This window comes from Bactrocera oleae, chromosome 4, assembly GCF_042242935.1.
Source record: "Bactrocera oleae isolate idBacOlea1 chromosome 4, idBacOlea1, whole genome shotgun sequence".
NCBI classification, from domain to species: Eukaryota; Metazoa; Arthropoda; class Insecta; order Diptera; family Tephritidae; genus Bactrocera; species Bactrocera oleae.
Genome location: NC_091538.1, coordinates 55986211 through 56009828, shown reverse-complemented (window position 1 = coordinate 56009828; position 23618 = coordinate 55986211). Strand labels below are relative to the sequence as shown.

General features: G+C 33.9%; 1 protein-coding gene across 9 annotated transcripts in view; it reads left to right on the top strand.

The window, feature by feature from the left end:
- The window catches only part of LOC106620341 (semaphorin-2A), a 152339-nt gene that overhangs the window by 103719 nt on the left and 25002 nt on the right, over positions 1–23618 (top strand). For all 9 annotated transcript variants that reach the window (XM_070107762.1, XM_070107761.1, XM_036363447.2 and 6 more), the window contains 4 exons: positions 2961–3048; positions 3274–3325; positions 16889–16957; positions 22187–22294. In XM_070107762.1, coding sequence (XP_069963863.1) covers positions 2961–3048; positions 3274–3325; positions 16889–16957; positions 22187–22294 — 317 coding nt within the window. The remainder of the gene's footprint in view (positions 1–2960; positions 3049–3273; positions 3326–16888; positions 16958–22186; positions 22295–23618) is intronic.

The window sequence follows — 23618 nt, the reverse complement described above, 5'->3', positions numbered from 1 at the left end:
TATTAGGGTGGAGCGAAAAAAATTCTTTTTTAGCTTAGCCTGGTGTAAAATCTGTAGATTTAAAAAAAAGAATTTTTTTTTTAACATCTCGAGGCGGCGCACTCAGTTTTAAAGTAAATTTCGAGTTAAAATTTTTTTTGGACAAAAAATAATAATTTTTAGTTTAAACTCTTCACGTTTGTATAAAATATACCGAATTTGACGTTTTTTTACTCAAAATTTATTTTAACGCTTAAGGAAATTTTTTAATTGGAAACGAAAGAGAACTCTCCACAGCTTCTAAAAGACTTATTAAAAGTTTTTTATGAAATTAATATTTTAACTCAAAAATTTACTTTAAAGCTGAGTGCGTTTTAGTGTTAAAAAAAATTTCTTTTTCGTCCAAAAATTTTCTTTTTTTATAATCTACAGATTTAAAAAAAAAAATTTTTGCTCCACCCTAATGTATATGTGAACTTAAGCTCGTTAGTTTAAGGGATAGTATTTATTACACGTACTACAATGCGCATTTATGCTTGAAAAATACTTTTTTCAAAACGTTGTATTTGCGAAATTCGAATAAAAATTTATAAGCAACAGAAAAAAAGTAATTTCTAAACATAAAAATAAAATTCATCTTTCTTTTGACTCTTCATTTCTTCATTACTTTTTTATCCTTTCTGAGCTTTTTCTTACTTTGCATGCTTCTTTTTGTCATCGACCCCTACCAAATAAATAATTTGGCATTTTTCGGTTTTAATTTCCTTTACACTTGAACAACAACAACTCACCAGCCAAATAATAGAGTAACGGAATTGAGGAAATGTATACATTATTTTCTTTATATATTTATAAATTTTTTTTTTTGAAATTTTTCATGCCTTATGTTTTTAAGTCACTACAGAAGATAAACAATACACAAGCGGTTCAAAGTATAAAGTGATTATTTTGTTTGCTATTTGTCTTGGTGTACTTAGTTTTGTGCTCTTGTAATAGATATTGATGAATGCATACTTACAGTGCATTTAAAACATAAGGTTTTCGTTTCCTAAAGTGTAGGTATCGTTCATTATGAAAAAGTTGTAATTACAGAAAATAAATTGTTTTGTCATAGCTGTCGCTTATTCATTACTTGCTCCAATCGCCCGCGTTATCTATCATAGCCTGACATCTTTGATGGCAACTAGCAACTAAATTTTCGACATATTTTACAGGAAGCGACCTCCTGGTATGTTGGGGTAGTCCAATGAAATATTTTGTTGACGTTAAATATTTCTTGATTTTTTGGTTTTCATTAAAGCTCAAACATTCTCTATTGAATTGCCGTCTGGTGACTATGATGGCCAATTTAAAGTAACAATATGGTATTCCTCTTGCCTCGGATCATTTTCTTCTTGCAGTATTCAATCATGCACCATCAGCAGAGATGCATCCATAAAAATGTAGTTTTAAAATGTTTAACACCATAATGAATAGTTGTTTGTTCTTTTCGTAGTCAAACACCTCTCGAGAAGTTGAACATTACAAACGTTGGCTCATCTATAAATATTACATTGCTCCAAGCACGGTTGATGTTTTCCAGCGTCTAATACAACCCTTTTTCAATGTGTGTTTTTGAAAGTAGGGGTTTGATTATAGTGATGCTGCGCTTCATGCCAGATCTCTAAAGTCTGTTTCATGTTGTATTTAGAGATACATATATCTAAACCTTTTTTAAACTAATTTTTTTAGCTTCTCTTAGGCTGAGCAGCGGTTTCTTCTCAAAGGGGAGAGCAAAAGCTTTGTTGTCACTTTTAGATGTTACGAGATTCCTCCCTCTTCCTGGCTTACCACCTACATTTCCAGTTTCTCCACAAAGGTTCTCCACTTCTATGCTCGCTATATTTGAACTCCGCTATATTGTCAAGATATCTACATGTGAAAGCAATTAAAAATTATCCACTTTAACTGAATGCAATAAAGCGTATGCATATCACATGATTAGTGATTGCTATTAAACTTATGTTTATTTAAGCTAGTCTGTATATTTATAACAAGTGTTTGTCCGATTCGCCAAAACTTGATGAGCTGAAGAATAACAAATATACAAGTAACAAAAAAAAAATCTTAATGTTAGCTGTACCCAAACTATAATACACTCCACAGCTGCATTTTTATAGCATCGGCCAACGGCTTGCAACCATCGAAAAACGTTTTGCTAATTCTTTCTTGGCACATTGTTTGATCTAAATTACCGTCAAGTTAATAAGGAAAAACGATTTTTTATAGAAAGCTTAATCATGATTTTGATCGGTCAGTTAGGCGGTTATGTGCTCTATGCTTCCGATGGGAATAATTTATTTGGAAGTTGTAGCGTTGCCTTGGACAATAATCGGTGCCGAATCTTGTGAAGATATGTTGTCAAATAGAAAACTTTTCAATGCAAAAACTTGAATCTGTTCAGTTTGTATGAAAGTTATATGCTATCGTGGTTCTTTATCGGTTCCGACAAATAAGCAGCTTCATAGGGGAAAAAAGGGATGTAAAAATTTTAGAGCGTTTTCTGATAAACGGGGGGACAATTGGACAGACAGACGGACATGGCGAAATAATATTCAATAGGCTGAACTATAAATGTTTTCACAAATTATTTACTCTGTTCCTGGAATATAACATCGTGACTTCCTTTATGCCCACAGCCCAATGAGCTCTTTCTACTTTGTTCTCTATTATCGAATGCCTCGTTAAGAGATATTCGAGTACCGAAAAAAAGTTAGCTTTAAATGAAATATTATGAGATAAATTGAACACAATGCCAACTATCGCTCGAAAGCCACCTCAGTGTAGAATAATATAATAAATGAAACAACATAGTGAAAACGTTTTTATGCATTATTTTTTTGACGACATCTGCTTCAGCGCTTTGGAAACTCATAAATTAGCATTACTAAATTACTATTACTTATATTTTTAACAAAATCATTTATTTAAATTTTTTACAGATCATGTACGCGAATTCAACTGCGGCAAATTATATTACCGAACTTTCCATATGGATGAGGCGAAGGACACGCTCTACGTAGGTGCCATGTAAGTAACATATGGAAAACAAATAAAAGCTCCAAATCGCCGTGTTGTGTTACTGAAAGAGTTTTTAATATCAGTTTTCCAAAAAAAAAAATTTTTTATTTATTAACAAACCTCCCCTCTGTGAGGCACTTTTTATGCCACCAATCCCTATAAGCTCAATACCGACCACAGCGGCGGCGATTTATTGGTCTTTATCGCTATTAACTGATTTTTATGTCTCCACAGGGATCGCGTGTTTCGTTTGAACCTGAAAAATATTTCGTCATCACAATGCGATGTAAGTATTATTGTATATGTAAATGTTTACTAAATACCAGTTATTAGCTGATGGAATAAAGCAAATGGCATAAAATATATAATACAAAAAAAAATGTGAAAATATTATTATAGTGGCTTTTCGCAATACTTACAGTCATAATTAATAATTGATGAATGTTTTAGGCTGATGCGCCTAAGCGTATGCTTTGTGAGCTTAGCGCACGAGCGCTGTGAAAACACTAAGCTGTTGGCAAAAAAGTTAATACTTCTGCAAACAACAAAATATACCATTAAAAATGGAAATAAATCTATGACAAACAAAATTTCAACTCACCGTTGACTGCTACTACGCGTATAAGTGTGCAACAACTGTTGCAACCACAAAACATAACTTATTTATTAATATGAGTCGCCAAAGGCAAGCATACTCGCGTATAGACAAATGAGCAAAAAACAAAGTTGAGAAGGTAACATAGCACAGCTGAGACTAACGTTGAGCGACCGACATAAACACTAGAGATTTATGAGCATTGGACTAAATTTTGCCACAATCACACAACTATATATTTCATAGCAAAATTGCGTGTAAAAAACAAACAAAAATAATAATCAAAAAAAATAATAATAAAAAAATAAACTCGAAGCGAAATTACATAAATTTTTTATGAAAATGCCTCCCAAGCGATGCAAATAACCACAAATCTAAAATGGTGCGGAAGCACATGCAAAACACAATTGCATTCAGCAGAGACAAGCTCGTATGTGCTTATTGTCTCCAAACACATGCTTTGCGACAGTGTTGTTGCTGTAGCTAGCGCGTTTTTGTCGCTACTTTTCTGCCATTTTGGTTGTTTAATTTAGGACTTATTCGCAATATTCAAGCTTTCTGGCTGTCTAGTTCAAAAATAAAATAAAGACATATGTTCAAAACGTGTTTAACCTTGAGGCACAGAAAGCCATATACAGGATTTTAGAACATAAATAGTATATAGAAAAAATATAAATTTTGTAGGCATCAGAAATAGTAGCTCACCGGAGGAGTGTAGCATACCTTAAGGTGCAATTTAAATAATTTTTTTTTTACTATCTGTGGATTACGACGTTGTTGATAGACTTGGAGTCCACTTATTGAAATAAATAATTTCCTGTAACATATTCGAAAACTCGTATAAACTATGCTAAACACACTTTGGGAGGAAGTTTTTGGTCTAAAAAAGTGCTTATATGTAATTTGTGCTCCAGTTCGAAAGTTTGCTACATAAACAGAAGCTGGAAATCTTAAACATTTTCTTCACTTACTTCAAAAATTCATAAATATAAACTATTTAGAATTTATTTAAAGTGAGCTAAATAGCTGTAGCATGCCTTAAGAATGCGATTTTGTGAAACTTATTCGAAATTTAAAGTCAAAAATGTTTATAAAGATTATTTAATATATAACTATTTCACTTATTATCTACCTTACTGAGTTAAACAAATCTGAGAATTGCACTCAGAAAACAATTTTCAATATTTTCTTTACAATTTTCTTCATAAATAAGAAATCTAAAAAATATCAGGATATAATAAAAGTGGTTAAAATAATTGCTGCATACCTCAAGAGGCAAAATATCATTTTTCTTCTAAACTATTTTAACCCTTATGAATTTTTCTAAACACCAAAAAGAGCAGTTCTTTTCAACTTACATACATACATACATACTTACATAAAACTGTTACGAAATTCATTGCTTAGAAGGCATGAAAAAGGCATTACAACAACTGATCAACCATTACCCTACATTTTTTCGCTACAAAAATATATATCTCCACCCTTCACCTATTCACCAAAATAATAGCATTATCTACTTAACGGTAAATTTGTGAAAGTAAGCCTTAGTCCACCATCGAGTACACAAAAGTTATAAAGCGTAATGGTTTTTGCACATTTTAAACTCCCTGCAGAATTCAGCATAACCATCAAAATTCTATTCTGCATGTGTTGCAAAAATACCAAATAAAAGCACAAAAATAGACAGCTCGTAAGATATTCAGCTCAACAGTTTGGCTAGCATTAGTTGTCCTGTGTGACTCATGATTTTAGCGTACTTAGTAGTAATACTTAGTTTGCGCCTACTTTATTATGCCCCTTAACGCACTCGCACACAACCTGAGTGCGAAACTGTTAATGCGCGCAACAACAACGTTCTCTGTTATTTACTTTGTTTCGCTCTGAATACCATATTTCTACGTTGAAGGTACATCAGCAAGGAAAGTGTGATTGTGGTTGCTTCTGCATAGTGCTCGGGAGTTTTTTAGGATTTATAATTGTAAAATTTTGGATTAATATGACATAACGTTGGTGCTAGAAGACAATATGTTGAAATTATAATTTATCGAATTTCTTAAATAAAATAAATTTAAAGGTTAAATAGGCGCAGTAGTCCGGAGAAAACTTATGAAGATCCAGGAGAATTAATTTATATTTCTTAACTTCGTTTTAGTTATAGTTTTTATGACTTCCTCGAGGATTTGCCGTCAACGTATATTTTTATATTGCCTCCGAAAGGCGCGAAATTTGTCAACCGTCAATGAACACTTCATAAATTTATGCTTGGATTTCCAAAGTTCCGAAATCGTCACATTTTTTTAACTTTATGCGAACATGTTGAGAAATTTTGTAAAAGTGTTTCATTCGAAAAGATATTGATATTTTTGATTAAATAAATTTGCATAATTAAGAATGCAATGGATTGGTTGGAGCACTAACTTATATACGAAAGTTTTTATATCACTTCCAAAGAAGCCTGATTTGTCAACAGTTAATAAGTAGCCATAAAATTTTAAATTTCCGATATGTGAAAATCCCCAGAAACCAACCTTAATATTATTATTTCATTAATACTTCTTTTCAGAATTCATTTTTCCAATAGAAACTCTTTTGTGATTAAAAAAGGTTGTGAAAAGTTACTCATACGCACCTTATAATCCTATAGTGCTTATGTAGCAGATAAAAATTAACATATTTTTTAAAATTATATTTGCATTATATGATTCAAATAAAAATGTGGATGAGATAAAAATATCATATAATATTTAAAAACTATGTATGTTCTGTTTTCAAAAAGTGTATTATTCTCAATTTTTAATTTTCATATACTCTTATAACACAAAAAAAAATTATTTAGCTAAGAAATTATATAAAATACCCAATTATTAGTACTTATTGCCACAAAAAATTACACTTTTGTATAAAAAATATATTTTATAAATTTTGGCATGAAATAGTTTGTTAACTTTAGAAAACAACATATTTTGAAAGAATATTTTTAAGAGGTACTTATGAAGTAATTTAATATTACAAGCATTTTGAACCCAATTGGTAAACTTTTTGGAAAAAGTTATTTTTTAAAATATTAATCTTGACCAAATTAGCAAAACTACATTAACTCTCTGAAGCAATAATTCACAAAATGCGTTTTTTTTTTAATTCGAGAACAAATCTTTCTTTTTAAATTGCATGGACCTTAGCTTAAATGAATGAAATAATTGACTTCAGAATCATAAAAGTTAAAGTGGAATAAACTTATGTGGCAACACTGAAAAAGAGCTGCCATAAATGTCATATATGTGGTTTGAAAAATAAATGTTGACAGTTTCAGTAAAGTTACTTTAACCGAGCAGAACCTGAGCTAACGTAGATATCATAGAAGAATCATAGAGAACATTAAATCTGCAAATTTTCTAAATTAATAAAATTTCACTCAAAAATTCCTAAAAAAATTCTTATTAATTGAAAGTCATATGTTTAAAATTAAATATTTTGTAAATGCATATTTTTTTCAAAATTTTCTTTTTGACTGCAATTTATATAAAACTGATACACTGTAAGATACGAAAATTTTCAATGCTTGCAAATGTAGAATGCTTAATAATGCATAATTTTGATTTACAGCATAGCTTAAGCAGATTTCCGCACTTATATGTAGTTGTATATGTATATATGTACCCATATATATGTAGAGCTTATATGCAACTGTATATGCTACACATATGCGCAAGTGTATCCCCAGAGCGTTGAACACTTTGCAAGTCACGCAACGCACCTGCCATCCACGTCACCGCGACACATCAACACTCGGCCCGTAGCAGAGCTAATGCGTGTCAGTGTTACTCGTTGCCCACACTTTGCTCCGCCACACAAGAAAACACAAATTGCGTCGTGCTGACAGTAGGAGAAACCAACGCAGCGCTCTTCTGCTCATTATGCGCACTTTACATTGTCTTTGCCTTATGTGCATTACGTGATTTATAAATCAATTTCGTTGAAAGCGCTGAGTCATGCGGGAGAATTTTATTTTTTCTACCTACCCTACACAACTCCTTGCCCTTTTATGCGCTGAAAATGTTTGCTTTGGGCGAAAGTAGTGCGTTGCGCCTACATGTATGCTATAAAATGCCGCAGCCTATATGTATGCTACGAAATGCCTAACACATATAATATTAAAATGTACAATTGTGCCGCCTAGTTCAAAGTGAGCAGCGAGGTTACGCATACGAGATGCTCAAAAGCAGCACTGAGAATAACAACACATGTTAACGCAAGTGCATGCACACATACACGCACACACGCGGGAATGCGTGTTATCACAAACCGAAATGTGTGTCATAAATATGCAGTTGTGCAGCGACCGCAGCACGCTCACACTTCAATTGCTTAAAAGCCTCGGGTCGCGCGGTGCATAACATACACAAACAAAATGCAAGAAAAAAACACATAAAGCAGCTGCCGTTATGTGGCACAAACTCTTGCCACTCATGCACGTTCTAACTGCACCAATGCACATTTATGCGGATTTGTTAGTGAAAATATTTGATTTAATTTTCCTTATTATGGCACGCATTCGAATTTATGCTCAGCGTTGCTTTTATTGAAAAGTTTGCAACTGTGGCAAGTTGGTTGACTGCCGTTGCATGCCGTTACTACCGTTTGGTTGTTGTTGCATGCAGTAACAACATGCCCCATGGCAGGCCCTAATACGATTTACAACATTTGCATGCAAATTATGTATAATTACGGTTTATTTACTCCAATTCAATTGCCGCTGATTCACAAAACACCACGACCACACATGCACAGTTGCCCACAGTTGCGCTATGTTGGCATTACACGCACAAGAGTTGTGTGCGATTCAGGCGAATTGTGCGCTTTTGCTTGTGTATGCATGCGGCATACTTTGTTGATTTGCAGTTGTAAAATGCAATTGATTGCTGCTTTCAGTGTTTCATAATTTTATTTGATGAATTGGAAATTTGCTGAAACTAGCTGGTAGTTGCATGAAAAACTAGCAGTTGGGGGAATAATTGTAAAACTTCGTTTTAAGCCTTCTTAACTAGTCACTAAGTAAGATAAAATAATTATAATATAACAAATTCTTCCTCGCATCGAAACGATATACAATAAGCTGCTACTTATTGTTAATAAAAAAAATAATTGAAATGAAATAATCGTAAATGTCGATGATGACTGCATTCACCAATTAATTCAATAATCCAATTGGTAGAAAGGTTGGCTGTTACAGACTCAATTTTCGACCACTTTTTGTAGTGTTCATTTCTTCCTTTCTTTTTCCAATGCGTCAATCGTCTCGAACTAATCTGCGTAGATAAGCGACTTCACATAATCCCACAAAAAATAGTTCAACGGTGTTAAATCTCACGATCTTGGAGACCATGCCACAGGCGACGCGAGATAATACCTTCACCAAAAGTTTTCTTCAATAAATTGATTGTTGCTTTGACTGTATGTCATGTAGCGCCGTCTTGTTGGAACCAAATGCCGTCCACATCAACATCTTCCAAACAGGCTTGAAATAGTCATTAATTATGCCTCTATAGCGTTCCCCATGGACTGTACGAGTAACATTGTAGCCGACTACAGTTTTGAAGTAATATGAACCAATGATTCCCTCTGCCCATAGAGCACACAAAAACAGTGAGCAGTGACTTTTTGTTGTTACGGAGTAAGTCTGTGTCTCATTGAAAACCATAAGTCTAACACCCTTTATGTAATTTGCCGTATAAGTCAATTCAAAAAAAAAAGGTCCGTAATAGTCATATCTGAGGACAATAACAATAATTTTTACGAAATTTTTCACTCTTTTTGATAGAATACTGATTCAGTATTGTCTCGCAGTTAGGCGTCGTTGAACTGTATGAACCTCATGTGAGTTTTCGGTTTCCCAAACACCACTACTTCGCTCGTTAAAAACCCTGAAAGTATGAAATCACCCTATTTGGTCTTGAAATAAAGATCTTCTATATATATTATATTAGCCAAAGCTGGCCACAACTGAACGATTGATTCCTTCAGGTGGTCCAATTCTTAAAAATACAAGTTCGAGTTAAGAGTTTGACCGTAGGGAGACAGCTTATAGTAGATGATGACTTGCCAATCTCATCAGACACACAGCGAAAACTTCCTGAACGTCAATTTGGCCACCTTTGCGCTGCTTCAACGCCATGACACCACGACCGTTTTCGATTGACGTTGTTGTAAGGGAAAAAATCTGCACTAGAATTGGATCGATTCAGCAACACAAACATTCACAGATGGAAATTTCAGCCTTATTGAAATGATTCCAATTAGTTTATTGTGCAATATTAAGCTCCTGGGCAATCGAAACAGTGCTTGCATGACAGTTGAACTTGTCGGTTTTCATTATTCCAATTGGTCTTCGAGAGTGCGGTGCAAAATAATATAGTTCTTTTTATTCCACCTTTATGAATCTATGTATACAAGTAAGGGTCAATATAATGGGATTCTCCGTGGGGAAATAATTCTCAGTTTTCTTCATGGTTACATAATTTTATAGCCGATTTTAGCTGATTCCACGAGTCTGAAGTCTCATTTAATACTAACATAATTATCGTAGCATTATCAAATTTTATATAACTTTAGCACTCCTTCCTTAAGTTATGGTATCAATACTTAAATCCCAGCCAAAGACCGTTTTCCCTGGTAGTTCTCGAGAGCTCACGTGATGTATGAATTCACCATTATTCTGAATAAAGCAGAGATTCATCAAGAATAATCAAAACTTCTTGTCAGATCCTCAAATAATATCCTTGGCTAGGGTAGTGAGATCGGACTCTTCGCCTATCACACCGTGACTGAATTAGTTATACGTTTATCAGCACAAGAATATATGTTGGTGAACTTCTTGTGTTGGAACTTAGTGCTAAAACAAGCTATTTCAGGTATGGGAAAGTCGAATAATACTAATTTATGAGACATACCGGTATTCTCGATATTGGATAAAATTTATGCTGATTCTTTGATTTAGGAGAAATTAGAATGCAGCTTTGAGGAGTTAAAGTAGGAAAGACCAAAGTTCAGTTTTTTTTATAAAGAAAATATTACATTAATTTAAGCTCCAAAAGCATGATTATTGAAGAACAAAACTAACTTAATTATTTTTTTTTACCAAAAATGTCAGCAAAAAATAGTAAAAGAATAAAGTGCCCAAAACTATTCGCACCAAAGTCCTCCTACATTTAGTTGACAAAATATTTGAGGTAAACTTTCCACTTGCATATAGCAGATTGACACTCAAAACTACAAAACAAACCAGAGACCTTAGGTAATGCTGTGGATCTCTTAAAGTAAAGTTTGGCTACAAATTTCATTTTATGCAAACAACCACAAACTGAACTACACATGTATCTATGTATGTAGATAATTTCAACAATGTGTCTGCTTAATAGATTCAAACAACTTTTTGAGCTGCTCAAATGTATTTTTCATGTTTTTGCCAAATTTAAGGGACAACTTAATGAAGTACATAGCAATTTGAGTTGCCGCCAGGGATGTCAAGAAGTACACACCGGACCACAGATAGTGTTAATAATATAATTCTATAAAATACTGCAATAGCTGTCTATACATTAGCATACTTACAAACTCACTTATATGGCTGCATATATTCGTTGTGTTGTGGTATTTAAGTGTATTTGTTTATAAATATTTATGACAGAACTCGAAAGTATTTTTTGTGTGTGTTGCTCTTCCAGTGATTTTTATTTTATTTTATGGCAGAACATGAAAAGTGAATATGCACAATAATAACACTTCTTGTGGCCAACACATGCAGAAAGTTGTTAAAATTCTCACTCACACATACATACAAATATATATAAAAAAATAAAAAATAAACACACACTGTTATATACGCATAAGTATGCAACATTTGTTATTCGACTGAGAAGTTTTTGATGTTTAGTTCACAAATTTACATAGTCATGGCAGTTTGATGATTTTAGAGTGAGTTAATGAAAAATGGACAAAATATGACTGCATATATTGACTGAAAAGTTTACAACTAGACTAAAATGTAGTAAGGTCTCTTGTTTGCTTTTTAATATTTTAAAATAATTTTCAAGTTATTTACTAGGTTTTAGTATGGAAGACCACATTTTATCAGTTAACAGCTAATTGATATACTCGTAGAAGGCAATATGTTTATTAGAACAATCTTCCAACTTTTTGATATAATTTTTCTTCTCCCATTCGTCTTTTGCTTCAATATTCACCTCAATTTGGCAATTTCTCACCGGTGATGATTTCTTTTAGCTGACTAGTGACTTCCTATCGTAGAAAAGATATGAGTTATTTAGTATTCCATATCTGATAAGTGGTTTCATATAAACGAAGTTGAGCACTTAAAAATTATGATCCGGAAGCCCCTAACGAAAAGCATGAAATTGCCATTACATTTAATTTCCTTCGGGAAAAAATTCACATAGTACTATTATTAAAAAAAAAACTGTTGACCTCGATAATTTCCGAGGATCTTTATAGAAAGCATGCAATTTTGTACAAAATACAGTCGAATGAAACCATACCCAGTCTTTACGCCATGTTCTTTTTATGACAGTCGGGTATACGTATCCGCAAGGAACCCAAAAATGTATCCGGGTGAGAAGTATTTATAAAAAAAATTTGCAAAAAATTTTTATAAAAAATATTTCTTTTGCGAAAACTGCAAAAACAATATAGTAATTTAAACATGTCCAGCCGAATTCTAGTTAGTGTCACAACCCTTGGTCGTTATGTTATCATTCAGAAGATCGTACTTGCTTTACGCTGACCCCAAAATGCTGGTGAATATTATGAGAATATTTTTCCGTCTGCGGACATCTATTAGACTTATTGATGTTAATGTTAGCGATTTCTTAGCCTGCTATTAACAGTCATGATTTCAAAGTCAAGGTTAAAATTTCTTCTATGTACAGCATACATGCATATATTGTTCTTCGCCCTATCAACAAATGACACTTAGAAATTTATAAACAACTGTCTGTAGACAACTCAGAAGAAAGGTACTCCTCAGCAAACATAATCAACACTTTATAAGATTCTGCTTATGAAAATTTTAATATTATATTTATACGGAAGTGCCGAAGACAATATCCAACGAAACAGCTCTTAAGGAGTCGTAGAGCAAGATAAACCATATGAATTATATGGTAATATAACTAGCTATACTTATTATCCGAATAAATACGGAATAAACAGTTCTGGAATTATTTCAAAATATATCAAATCGTGAGCCTAGGGGACGAAAAACGTATCTAACTCGTGTTCTCAATCGGAATAAACTTTCGAAGTGATATACAGATCGCTTTAAGTAACCAGAGAAAAATGTACTGTTTGAAAGTATTAGCAACCATCGATATATTTTGATCATTTATAAAATCGCTCAATAGTGTTTTAAAAAGTGCCCTTAATAGAGTATACTTATATTAAGTTTGTAACAAAAAGAAAGGAACGTCGCAGTCCTAGTACATACAGAAATTATCAGCATGACGATGCTGAGGCGATTAAACCATGTCAGTCTGTAAAACGCTAATTATTTTCTAAGTTTTTGAGATATCGATCTGAAATTTAGCACACGTGCTTTTATTCTAAAAATGCTGCTCATTTGTCGGAACCACTGGATTCGGAGCACTATAGGATATAGTTGCTATTCAAACTGATCCATCAAAATCAAGCCCTTGTACGGAAATTTTTTTTATTTGAAGATATCTTAATCTTCACGAAATTCAACATGGATTATTGCTCAAGATAATGCTTCAATCTCCACAGAAATTGTTCAGATCCGACCACCACAGCATGTATGTAGCCGCCATAGAAACTGACCTATGAAAGTCAAGCCAAAAATATGTTTATAACTTTTTTATTATGAGAAATGCACCTGTGATGGGTATTATCGCTTCGATGCAGCGGAAGTTAATATTTTTTCGTGCATATTTTATTTATTTATTTTTTTTAAATTTTAATTAGTCATATAAAGCCATGTGTGAATATTTAAAAAGCAATTTGTTCCTTATAACAACATATCCATATATGTGGGTACTCTTCTTTACCATATTTGTAAATACATATTTGACGGCTGTCAAATATTTCCAAAAGTTTGGTATTTTTCTGTAGAAATAAATAGTGTTTATTATGCCAAAATAAGCACTAAAAAATTTATAAAAAATATTATTATAATCCACCCATATCAGATGGAAATTTTTAGCAATTCGTTTGCAAACGAATGTTTATGCTGCTTTTACATGCATATGTACCACAATCGAAATTTAAAAAGCTTTCATAAAAGCGTTCAATTCAACCACTGCAAAAGGACCGACTCACGCCAAAAGCATCAGCAGCAGTTGAAAGGCGACAAAATCGCTGCACAAATATAATTAATATTTAAATAACATGAACACTATGCTCCAGCGCATGCTAAAGTCGTTGCGCCACCGCAACAAAGTAACGGCAAACAGTCCAGAGACAGTAGACATTATACAGTAGACTAAATCCAGTTGCAAATAGAGGAAAAGCATATCAAAAGAGGAAAACCAAAACACAAAAACAACATTCGTGCAAAGGCGAGTCGAGTGCTGAGTCATTCATTTGCAATACTGAATGTTGGAAAAATTTCAAAATCGTATTATAAAATAGAATAAAAATCAGATTTGTTAAGTAAACAAAGTTTACGTTTATGTATGTCTGCTGTCTACTGTCTAACTAAATATCTAACTGTCAGTCAGGCAGTCAGATACTGTCACCGCTGTGTACAAACATAATGCTGCTGTTCATCATGTCCATTTCAAGTCCGACGCTGTCGCTTTCTTGCCACTCTTGTCACACACACACACATATATTATATATTATATGTGACTGTGTGTTACTGTGTGCGCTCGTGTTTGTGTAGTGGTCATGTGAAGTGTTGTGCAGTCGTTTGCGCATGAATTAACTTTATTTGCTTTGAGTAAATTAAATAAACTACTCATAGACACAAACTACTTTAACCGAGGTAGGTGTGGAAATTTTTCGCTGCAACTAGCAGATAACTCGGATTTTTTCGAGCGCATTGGATGTGTTTGCGACAGAATTTAAATTTTATATTCTTCTACAACGACTTAATTGCTTGAAGTTTATTTGTACTGAAAATAGTTTCGAAAGAATCTTGGTTCCACACATCTATAGCCTGGTTTGAGTGCATTTTTTAATTAAAAACTAGCCCAAGAATATGCGTAGCCCACTAAAGCCCAAATATTTCTAAGTCTTGAGGCAATTACTTATGAAATGTTGCACAACCTGGTCTACTAGATTCGGCGTTCAAAATGAATCTGAAGCTGGAAGATACTGGTGTCCAGGTCAAAAGAGCGTTCAGGTAAACAAAATAGCTGATGAACTTACCATAAGTGCCATTCGTCTGGCTACCGAACCAGTACAGGAAATAGCAAGTCGCCAAAAGCAACAAATATTGAAATTTTCGAAAGGGCTGACAGACTAATCAGTGAATAATGGAATGCCTTAAGGACATCGCAGGATCACCAAGATCATGTGTAAGAGCCACGAAGAAAAACACGCATGACAGGTCACCACTGACTGACATCACATGCGAGCCTGATGGGCGTTAGTAACGACGGCACAAGAAGGAAGTGCAGGGGAGTAGGCACGAGTAAGAGGCTGAAACACCTCCTCTGTGTTTTGCCCCGGCCTATCTACAATTTATCTATACTAAAGGAGGATGGCAGTTCAAAAGACTAGACAAAGTATCAAAATTAGCTATCAAGTCTCTAGTTGACGTCAAGTCAAGTGCTGATGTCTTGTATGATGAATACTTCAGCTCGAATTAAACTTAACCGCCATCTTGCCTTAAAAAGAACGAGTAGGTCTATGAAGCGTGACAGCCGGGCAGTATAACCTAACCTAACTTATACTCAAGATCAATATCGAGCAGGTCTAAAATCCAAATTGATACAATTTTTTTCTCTTGTAGATTAATACAAAATTTGTTTATGATTTATTAATAAGTGCTGCTGATTAGAAAAAAATCTTAGAGCTTTTAGCCAAAACACAAGCCTGAATACTAACACAAAACTGATATTTCCCGTCAGTATTTACAAATGGATTATGAAAAAGTAGATGCCGAAAGCAGATGTTTATCTTATGCTTCTAACTTTGTAATACATCACGATATTTTCATTAGATATCAACACGAATACCCTTTGTGCTCAAAATATTGCAAACGAAGCTTTAAGCTCTTGTTAGTTAAGTCATAAACCTCATTTTTTTTAATATTCTATTGTGAGGATAAGATAAGGGAGCAGAAATATAAAAATGTTGTATATTTATCTGACTTTCTACTTCATAACCGAATTCTATATATTTGTTAAAACTCTGAAGATACAAAATATTGCACCTAAATAAAAGGGGAAGTTTATGTGTAACAATTTTACAGCATTCTATGCAATTTTATATCAGCTTTCGCGGAAAGCTTAAATCTTTACGAAAATTTAGCATCAATTTCGCTTACAACTTTGACCTATAAGCGAAATTGCATATGCATCTATCAAACAATTCAACTTTACCATGCTAACCTTATGTTCCATTTCGAAAAAAGGTTAATAGAAATGGTGCTAAATTTAAAAGCTCAAATTCCAGCTTAACACATACATAAAACCACACATAACGGTATAAAAGTATTATTGGCTGTCCTCGCCACATATCGAGCAATTCATCTATGTCAGTCGCTTTGAAAGCAGCACCGATGCTACTTATGCATTTATACTCTATCATACCTGCATAAAGGATGCAGTGAAATAGTGTGAATACAAAACTAAGCAATTGAACATAAAGCCAAGGTAGAATTGCCAAATGAAACTGTCACAATCAAATTGAACTGTCAGTGTGAATGAAATGAACAGAGAGACGACCTGCATAAGTATTGTGAAAAGATTAAAACATTGACAAGGACTTGGCGGAAAAGTGGTGCAGCAGAAGCGTACACATATTTATTGTTGTACAAAAAATGTAAAAAAATTCAATAAAATTTGAAACGTAAGTTGGATTGCCATGCAATATTCCATTAGCAATAATTCTATCAGCATTGTAGGTCATATGTGTATGTGCTTATACTCGTATAATGTATTTTTAAGCGCTGATGTAATAGTTTTTATATCCACAATTTTTTTTGTTTTTTTTGTAGTGAACATGCACCAATTTTATTCAACTTTAGCTTATTCTTTTTCATCTACTTTACAGCGCGATGTTATTAACTTGGAGCCCACACGCGACGACGTTGTTAGCTGCGTCTCCAAAGGCAAAAGCCAGGTAAGCCAAATCCGCACGCGCACAATATATTTATGTATATATGTCATTTATGCATGTGTATGTATGTCTAACACAAAGTTCAGGAGTAAGCTCCTATTTTATCTGCATTGAATAAGACTACTGCCGCGGTTCAATTCAAAATTTCACAAAGCCTCTCAAAGCACGGCACAAAATAAACTTTTCTAGGATTTCCCAAGCGGTTGACTGTCATTGGTGCGCCACACATAGATGCGTACATGCTCGGCAACGCATATTCCAGCTGCAATCTACTTAAAGCCAAGTCATCATTCTTTTGATTTTGTACAATTTATCGCCGTTTTTGAATTTATATGAAATTGTAAGCGCTTATATGCAGCTGATTTTAAAGTTGGTAGGATAGGGTAAAGAAAAGTATGCTAAATACAGATTACTCAAGTCAGCGCAGTATCAGTTTATACACTTATGAGTGCGACCCAACGAATGTTAATTCCACATAAGATACCATAGTTTTCATTCAGCTTAATACACTTGAACCAGCGATGCTCCAATTTATTTAAGCCGTCCGACGAATTATGTTTTCTGAAGGTGACTGACCTGACTTTCTCATGTTTGATAACAAAAAGGAACCGCACAAGGCCATAACCTAAGAGTACGGTGGATGACTCAAAAGTTCGTAGCCTGATTCGATGAGTTTCGCAATGGCGACTGCTGGTGTGAGCCGGTGCGTTGCCATAATAGCATGGAAATTTTTCGATATAAATCTGAAATCGCAGAATACCGTGACAGTCACTTTTCTGGCCTGTCGTCTAACACAATCTTTCCATTTTTCACTTTTTTTTGCAAATTTTCATAATTGTTTATTTTTATGGACTTTAAAATCATATATTTTACAAAAAATATATATCACTAATAAATCAAATTTCCACATTTCTTATTATTATATATTCAATATAGCTGGAATAATTTACAGTTATTCAAAAGTGCATCAAAGACCCACACGCACTGCTATGCATTCCAATACTTTACAAAGACACCCTACATATATTCCAGCAAGCATATTCGCATCCAATTGCGAACTAATAAAAACTAAAATCCCTACTTTTTACTATCTGAATAGGGAATCCCGTCAAATAAATGCGTGAGCGCATCGCTTCATTGCGGATAAATTCAATTTTTGCTACTTTACGAAAGCTTCCGGGAAAGCGCACGGGAAGTGAGCAAATACACATTTACCCCATTACTTAAACACACATGAGTGCTTATTTCTATACGTGCATATGCATGTACGTGTGTGTGTGTGCACAGTCAAGTCAATTTAGTGCACATATCCTTTGAGATCGACGCACCAACATACATGGAAACACACGCGTAACCGATTTACTGTGACTTTTTGTCTCCTGCGCTTCCCATAACCTTACGAAAGAAAAAGAGAAAAAAAAAACCAAAACTATCACGGGCGGCTACCAGCAATTTGATTGATTTTTATATCATCTGCAGCGTGCGGCAAATGTCTGCGTAATAGAGCAATTTCTCTTCACACCCGCATTCGCATTTAACGCAACGTCATTGCGGTTGCTGCTGCTGTTGGGTGTCGCACACACATAAAAGTTGCTGCTTTAAAAAAATCTCGTCATCTTATTTGTGGCTTGCAATTTGTGCGCACTGCTGCCACCGCCCTCGGTTGCCTGCTGCCTGCTGCTGTTGACGGAATCCCTATAATGCGTGGCTGCCGCAGCTCCAATTGACAGCGCAACATCTTGCAATTTTCCACACATTTCTCCGTAGTAGATTCAATGGGTTTCCTTTCTCTCTTTACCCTTTGCCGGTGCGTGCCACAGTACGTTGCAGGGGATTATTGTGTAAAATATTGCAGAGAATTTGCTGTTTTGTATTTTGCCCGCCTTTATGATATTTATTTATATGCATTTTGCTTTGTATTTTCCCCAGCGCATCTTCTTTTCCGTAACGGCATACTCAGCACAATTCCTACAACATTTGCTACTTTGCAATGTTGCAACATAATTTGCGGCTTGCAATTTTATAATGAGCAAGTTGTTTTGTAAAGAAATTTGATTTCGCATTTTACTTTGTTGCAAAGCTGATTGTTTCCCTATTTATTAATGCTCGATAATGGTATTTATTTGTTTTCTAAATTGCTATTGTAGCGCTGCAACATGCTTTAGGAGCTAATAGAAGGCGTTGCTGCAAAATACTGTTGGTGTAAATTTATTCAAAATATTGCTTGCAAATAAATAGTTTGTAAAAATTCTAAACTTTTCTAAATAGAATTTCATAAACCAAGAAAAGAGAATTGGAGTTATATAAATTTTATTTCAAAAATAACACAGAACAAGTTGACCATAGTTTGACTTTTCAGTTCAGTTCACACAATCCATTGCTATTAGTTTTTGAAAAGAATTTTGTAAACATGACCACCGCAACAGAATCTTATAAACAATAAACTTTCGGCCCAATTTTTGCCCCTTTTTACCAGGATTGTCGCCTGTAATAAGGGGTATTCTAAGATACTAAGATACAAATTCCCGTTTCTACCCATCACCACGAATTTTCGAGTTCCTATAGAGTAAAACTAAAATTCGTTCCGCAATATTGCCTTCCCTTCCAGAAAAGAGTGGGAAAGGAGTAAGGTATACAGAAACACAGGGAACAGCATCTATACGTAAGGGTCCAAACTAGATAATCGAGTTAAAGGCGGTGTATTTTCAACAAAATTAGATACCATAATGGCCTTGTGACTACCAAAACACTGCTGAAGAGAAGCTGTTAAGAAGTAGACGAAGAAGAGACTATTGAACATCTTCTATACGAGTTCAAAGCTTTGTACAGGAGTGTAATTGCAACTATCGGTCGAGGGTTTCTTTACGGTGTCTGGGAGGTTGAACAGATAAAACTTTTTGTATTGAGAATTTTATCCGGAGCATAGGGTGGTTCAGAGAGGATATAATATAGTGGGGGACTCTTAGTACCGATGGTTTAATAATGGGCCACCTAAAGGTCTAGGTCGTCATACATCCACTTTAACTACCTACCTACCTGCCAGGATTATGATTCTTTCCAAACGACACACCAAATATTGAATACCATTTAGTCAGTTGAATCTGATTTATCACCATTTCTATATAAAAAATTGTCTAACGGCGTCGTGTACATGACTTGTGTGGTGAATTAAGAGGCCCAATTTGTTATATGATTCAGTCACCAACAGTTGTTACCAATAAATTTAGGGTTACACGCTTCCTAAGAACTAAAGTCAATATGAAAAAATATCTATCTCTTTTTTTTTTTAAAATATAGACTAATAAACCCTTTATCATGCAAACCACACCGGACGGTGAAACCCTCTCGAGTCTCGAAAACAAACTCTCACTCTGAACAGATGTTGTTCCTAAAAATTTACATATTTGTACTGTGGTTTGTCAAAGTAAATTTCTACTAAACTTCAAACGCATATAAGTATTTGCTTTGTCAGCTATATTTCTATGAAATTATAAATACGTGTATATAAATATGTATGATTATATAAACTGCGACTTCTTCTTTTATCAAAAAAAAAAATGTGAATACAACTTGTGAGGCATTCATAAGTTCCCTGATAGTCTCAGCTGCGTGGTAGTTTATTTCAATTTCAATTTGCTTGGAGTACAAATCTAAATTTAATGCTTTGCATTGCACAGCAACATACTTCGGAGTCGAACGCAAGCGAGCAACCTGTCATAATTTGCAAATGACAAAATAAAAATAAAAATAAACTAAAACAGGAAGTTAAAGTGTAGTAGAATGTAGCAAGTTCGAACGGAAACGAGCACAACAAACTAAATGTGACTAACTAAATATTGAAATTATAAAAAAATTGTAGACCTTGAATGCATTGTGGGTGATATTTTAAGTACACATTTAAATTATCAAATTAAATTACAAAACAAATTCTAAAATATATATTATATGAATGAATATCTTATATAAATACTTCCAAGGTTTGCTTATTTTTCTTTATGGTTGAAACAAAAAACTTCAAAATTTTCTTCACTAACTGCTTTCTATTGTGACTATGAAAATACTCCTTATTTATACTTGTATTCTGGGAGAGGAGTAGGAGAATATTCTTCACATTTTGTCTCAAAATAAATCCTAGGTGAACTCATTTCGATATTATTTTTGGAAACTCTCTCGCTCTTCAATTATTTTCGTAGCCAAAAGCAGTTTTTTTAGTGCCTTGAAGAAAATTTAAATTTTTACAAATTGTGAGGAGGACATGGAAGCACAATTATTATTATTAATTCCATTATCATTGTTGGATATTCTATCAAATTAGGAAGAACGACAAGACAGCAAATAAAAAACAGAATGTACTTTTTCTCAGAAATATTTTTAAAATCATAAAAGTTTTAGAACCTTATGTTTTGTGGCGAATACTGCTAATAGACTTAGGGAAGCTGGGTATATGAGGTTCGCCGGGCAGGGACACACTTCTAACTTACTTCGATTGCATTTCATACAATCTAGATCACAGCATCGCAGAGTTATGCATTCACTCCGAGAGCTGAACGGCTATACAGGCTCTGAGCTTGCTAACTGTGCGCTCAAAACAAACTTTCCATGACAGAAGAAGACAAAGCAAACAATGCAACGGCGTACCGACCAAGAGAACTCCCACGAACCAAAGAACTATTAATAAACACCGAAAATTCCACCAAATATATATTTTTTTTTAATTTTATAGAAATTATTATTATATTTTAAATAGAAATTATGGTATTAAAACTAATTTGCTTATTTATCTTCAAGTAAAATTTGATTAAAAACTTATTGGTTGGACTATTCCAAAGTCTGTTTTGATCTTTATTCCTGAATGGTAAATTATATTGCCCAAATATATATGCGTTGGGTATAAAAATTGGTAATAATTTCTAGCAATATGCATGTGCAATCGAGCAATACATCGGCAACAGCTGTGCAACTACGCTTCCAATTGTGTAATTTCTTGTTTTTGTTCAGTATTTATTTATTCACAGCTTTTTTGCAGCGTGCAACAATTTTGTGGCGATAAATGACAGGGACTGAAAAAAAAACTGGCGAAAATAACAAAATATTGCATAGTGCAATATTCAGACATTTTTCTCACTCAACACTTGGCATTACATAACAAATATTGCACGAGCTGTATGAATAGTTTGTGATTTTATTCATTTCACTGATATTTTTCTCTGCACATCTTTTCTTTTATTTCAGATTTTCGATTGCAAGAATCACATTCGTGTCATACAATCAATGGAAAACGGTGACAGGCTTTACGTTTGCGGCACAAATGCACACAATCCCAAGGATTATGTCATCTATGTAAGTATCAATAGAAATAAACACCCAGCTGTAGACTAACAGCCACACACACATGAACACACTTAGAAATGCAAAGTCATAAAAAGTTAAAAAAAAAAGGTTGTAAAGTTTCTTTGTTGCAACTGTGGAGTTGCAGTGATGGGGAGGAGCAGCAGAAGGACACTGAGAGCGAGAGCTTACAATCTAAGCTTTCATGCATTTTTCTTGTGGCCACCAAACTATACACATGCAGGCATACACACATACACACATATATGTAACACATCTGATAAAATCACTTTTTTCCATTTCACCAAATGCAATTGTCCGTCTGTCCGTTGAAAGCGTTTATCTGTGCGCAAATAGAACGCTTACTTTCCTTTTTGGCGAAATCAACTTTCTTGCTTCGTTTGACTCGGAACAGATTGCAGTTATCGCAGTGACTCACGTAAAAAAGGACTTTTTACTATTATCCCAACTCTTTGTGTTCTTGTTGTAGTAAAGTGAATCCTTAACGGTTTTGAAGACACACACACGCTCTAGGAGCATATTGTTGACATAACCGGGCAAAAAAAAAGTGTTTGAATTTTTTTTTTTATTTGTCGCATATGAACACAAGCCTTTATTTGTACGTCAAAGTATGTGTCCTTGCATTTTAGGTTATGGCGTTCGATAATAAATGACAACGGCAACCATATGCTTTCCTTCAAATGACACAAATTTTTATGTGAATTTATCTTTTATATTTGAGTTATGCCTATTGAAGAAGTTGAGCAGTATATTTATAAGTTCACCTATGAAAATATTGTTAGTTGGTCAAAAAGAGTAGTGTTTATTATTTATATTCACGCTTTTGCAAACTTTCTGATTTTTAGGTTATGAATACAAATTCATAACAGGATGCACTTCATACTTAATATAGGACGATGAGACCCAACTAAGGGTTTAATTATATTTAAACGAGTTTTAACTTAAATTCTGGTTCCTTTCGCATACAAAAAATTTTACAAATAATTTAGCAAAATTCTCTAGATCTTTATCTCGATTTCAATCCGGGTCCAATTCGATTACATAGATCTGGCGGCTATGAAAGCAAATGAAGTAAACAGTAGTCATTCAGAACGCATTTTGTTGAGGTCTTGTACCACTCATCTTGTTCAACCTATCGCAAATTTACTCTCTTGTCACTCTACGCGCACATAATAGAAAAGTCGACTATTTTATAGCGCTTGAATAGACACACCCCTTCGCTTTCTTTATTGGCTCTATACGAGTATTCGCCAAGGATTTTGGGAGTGATCGCAAAAACGTATCATTCGTTTATATTTTTTTGAAAATTTGGGGA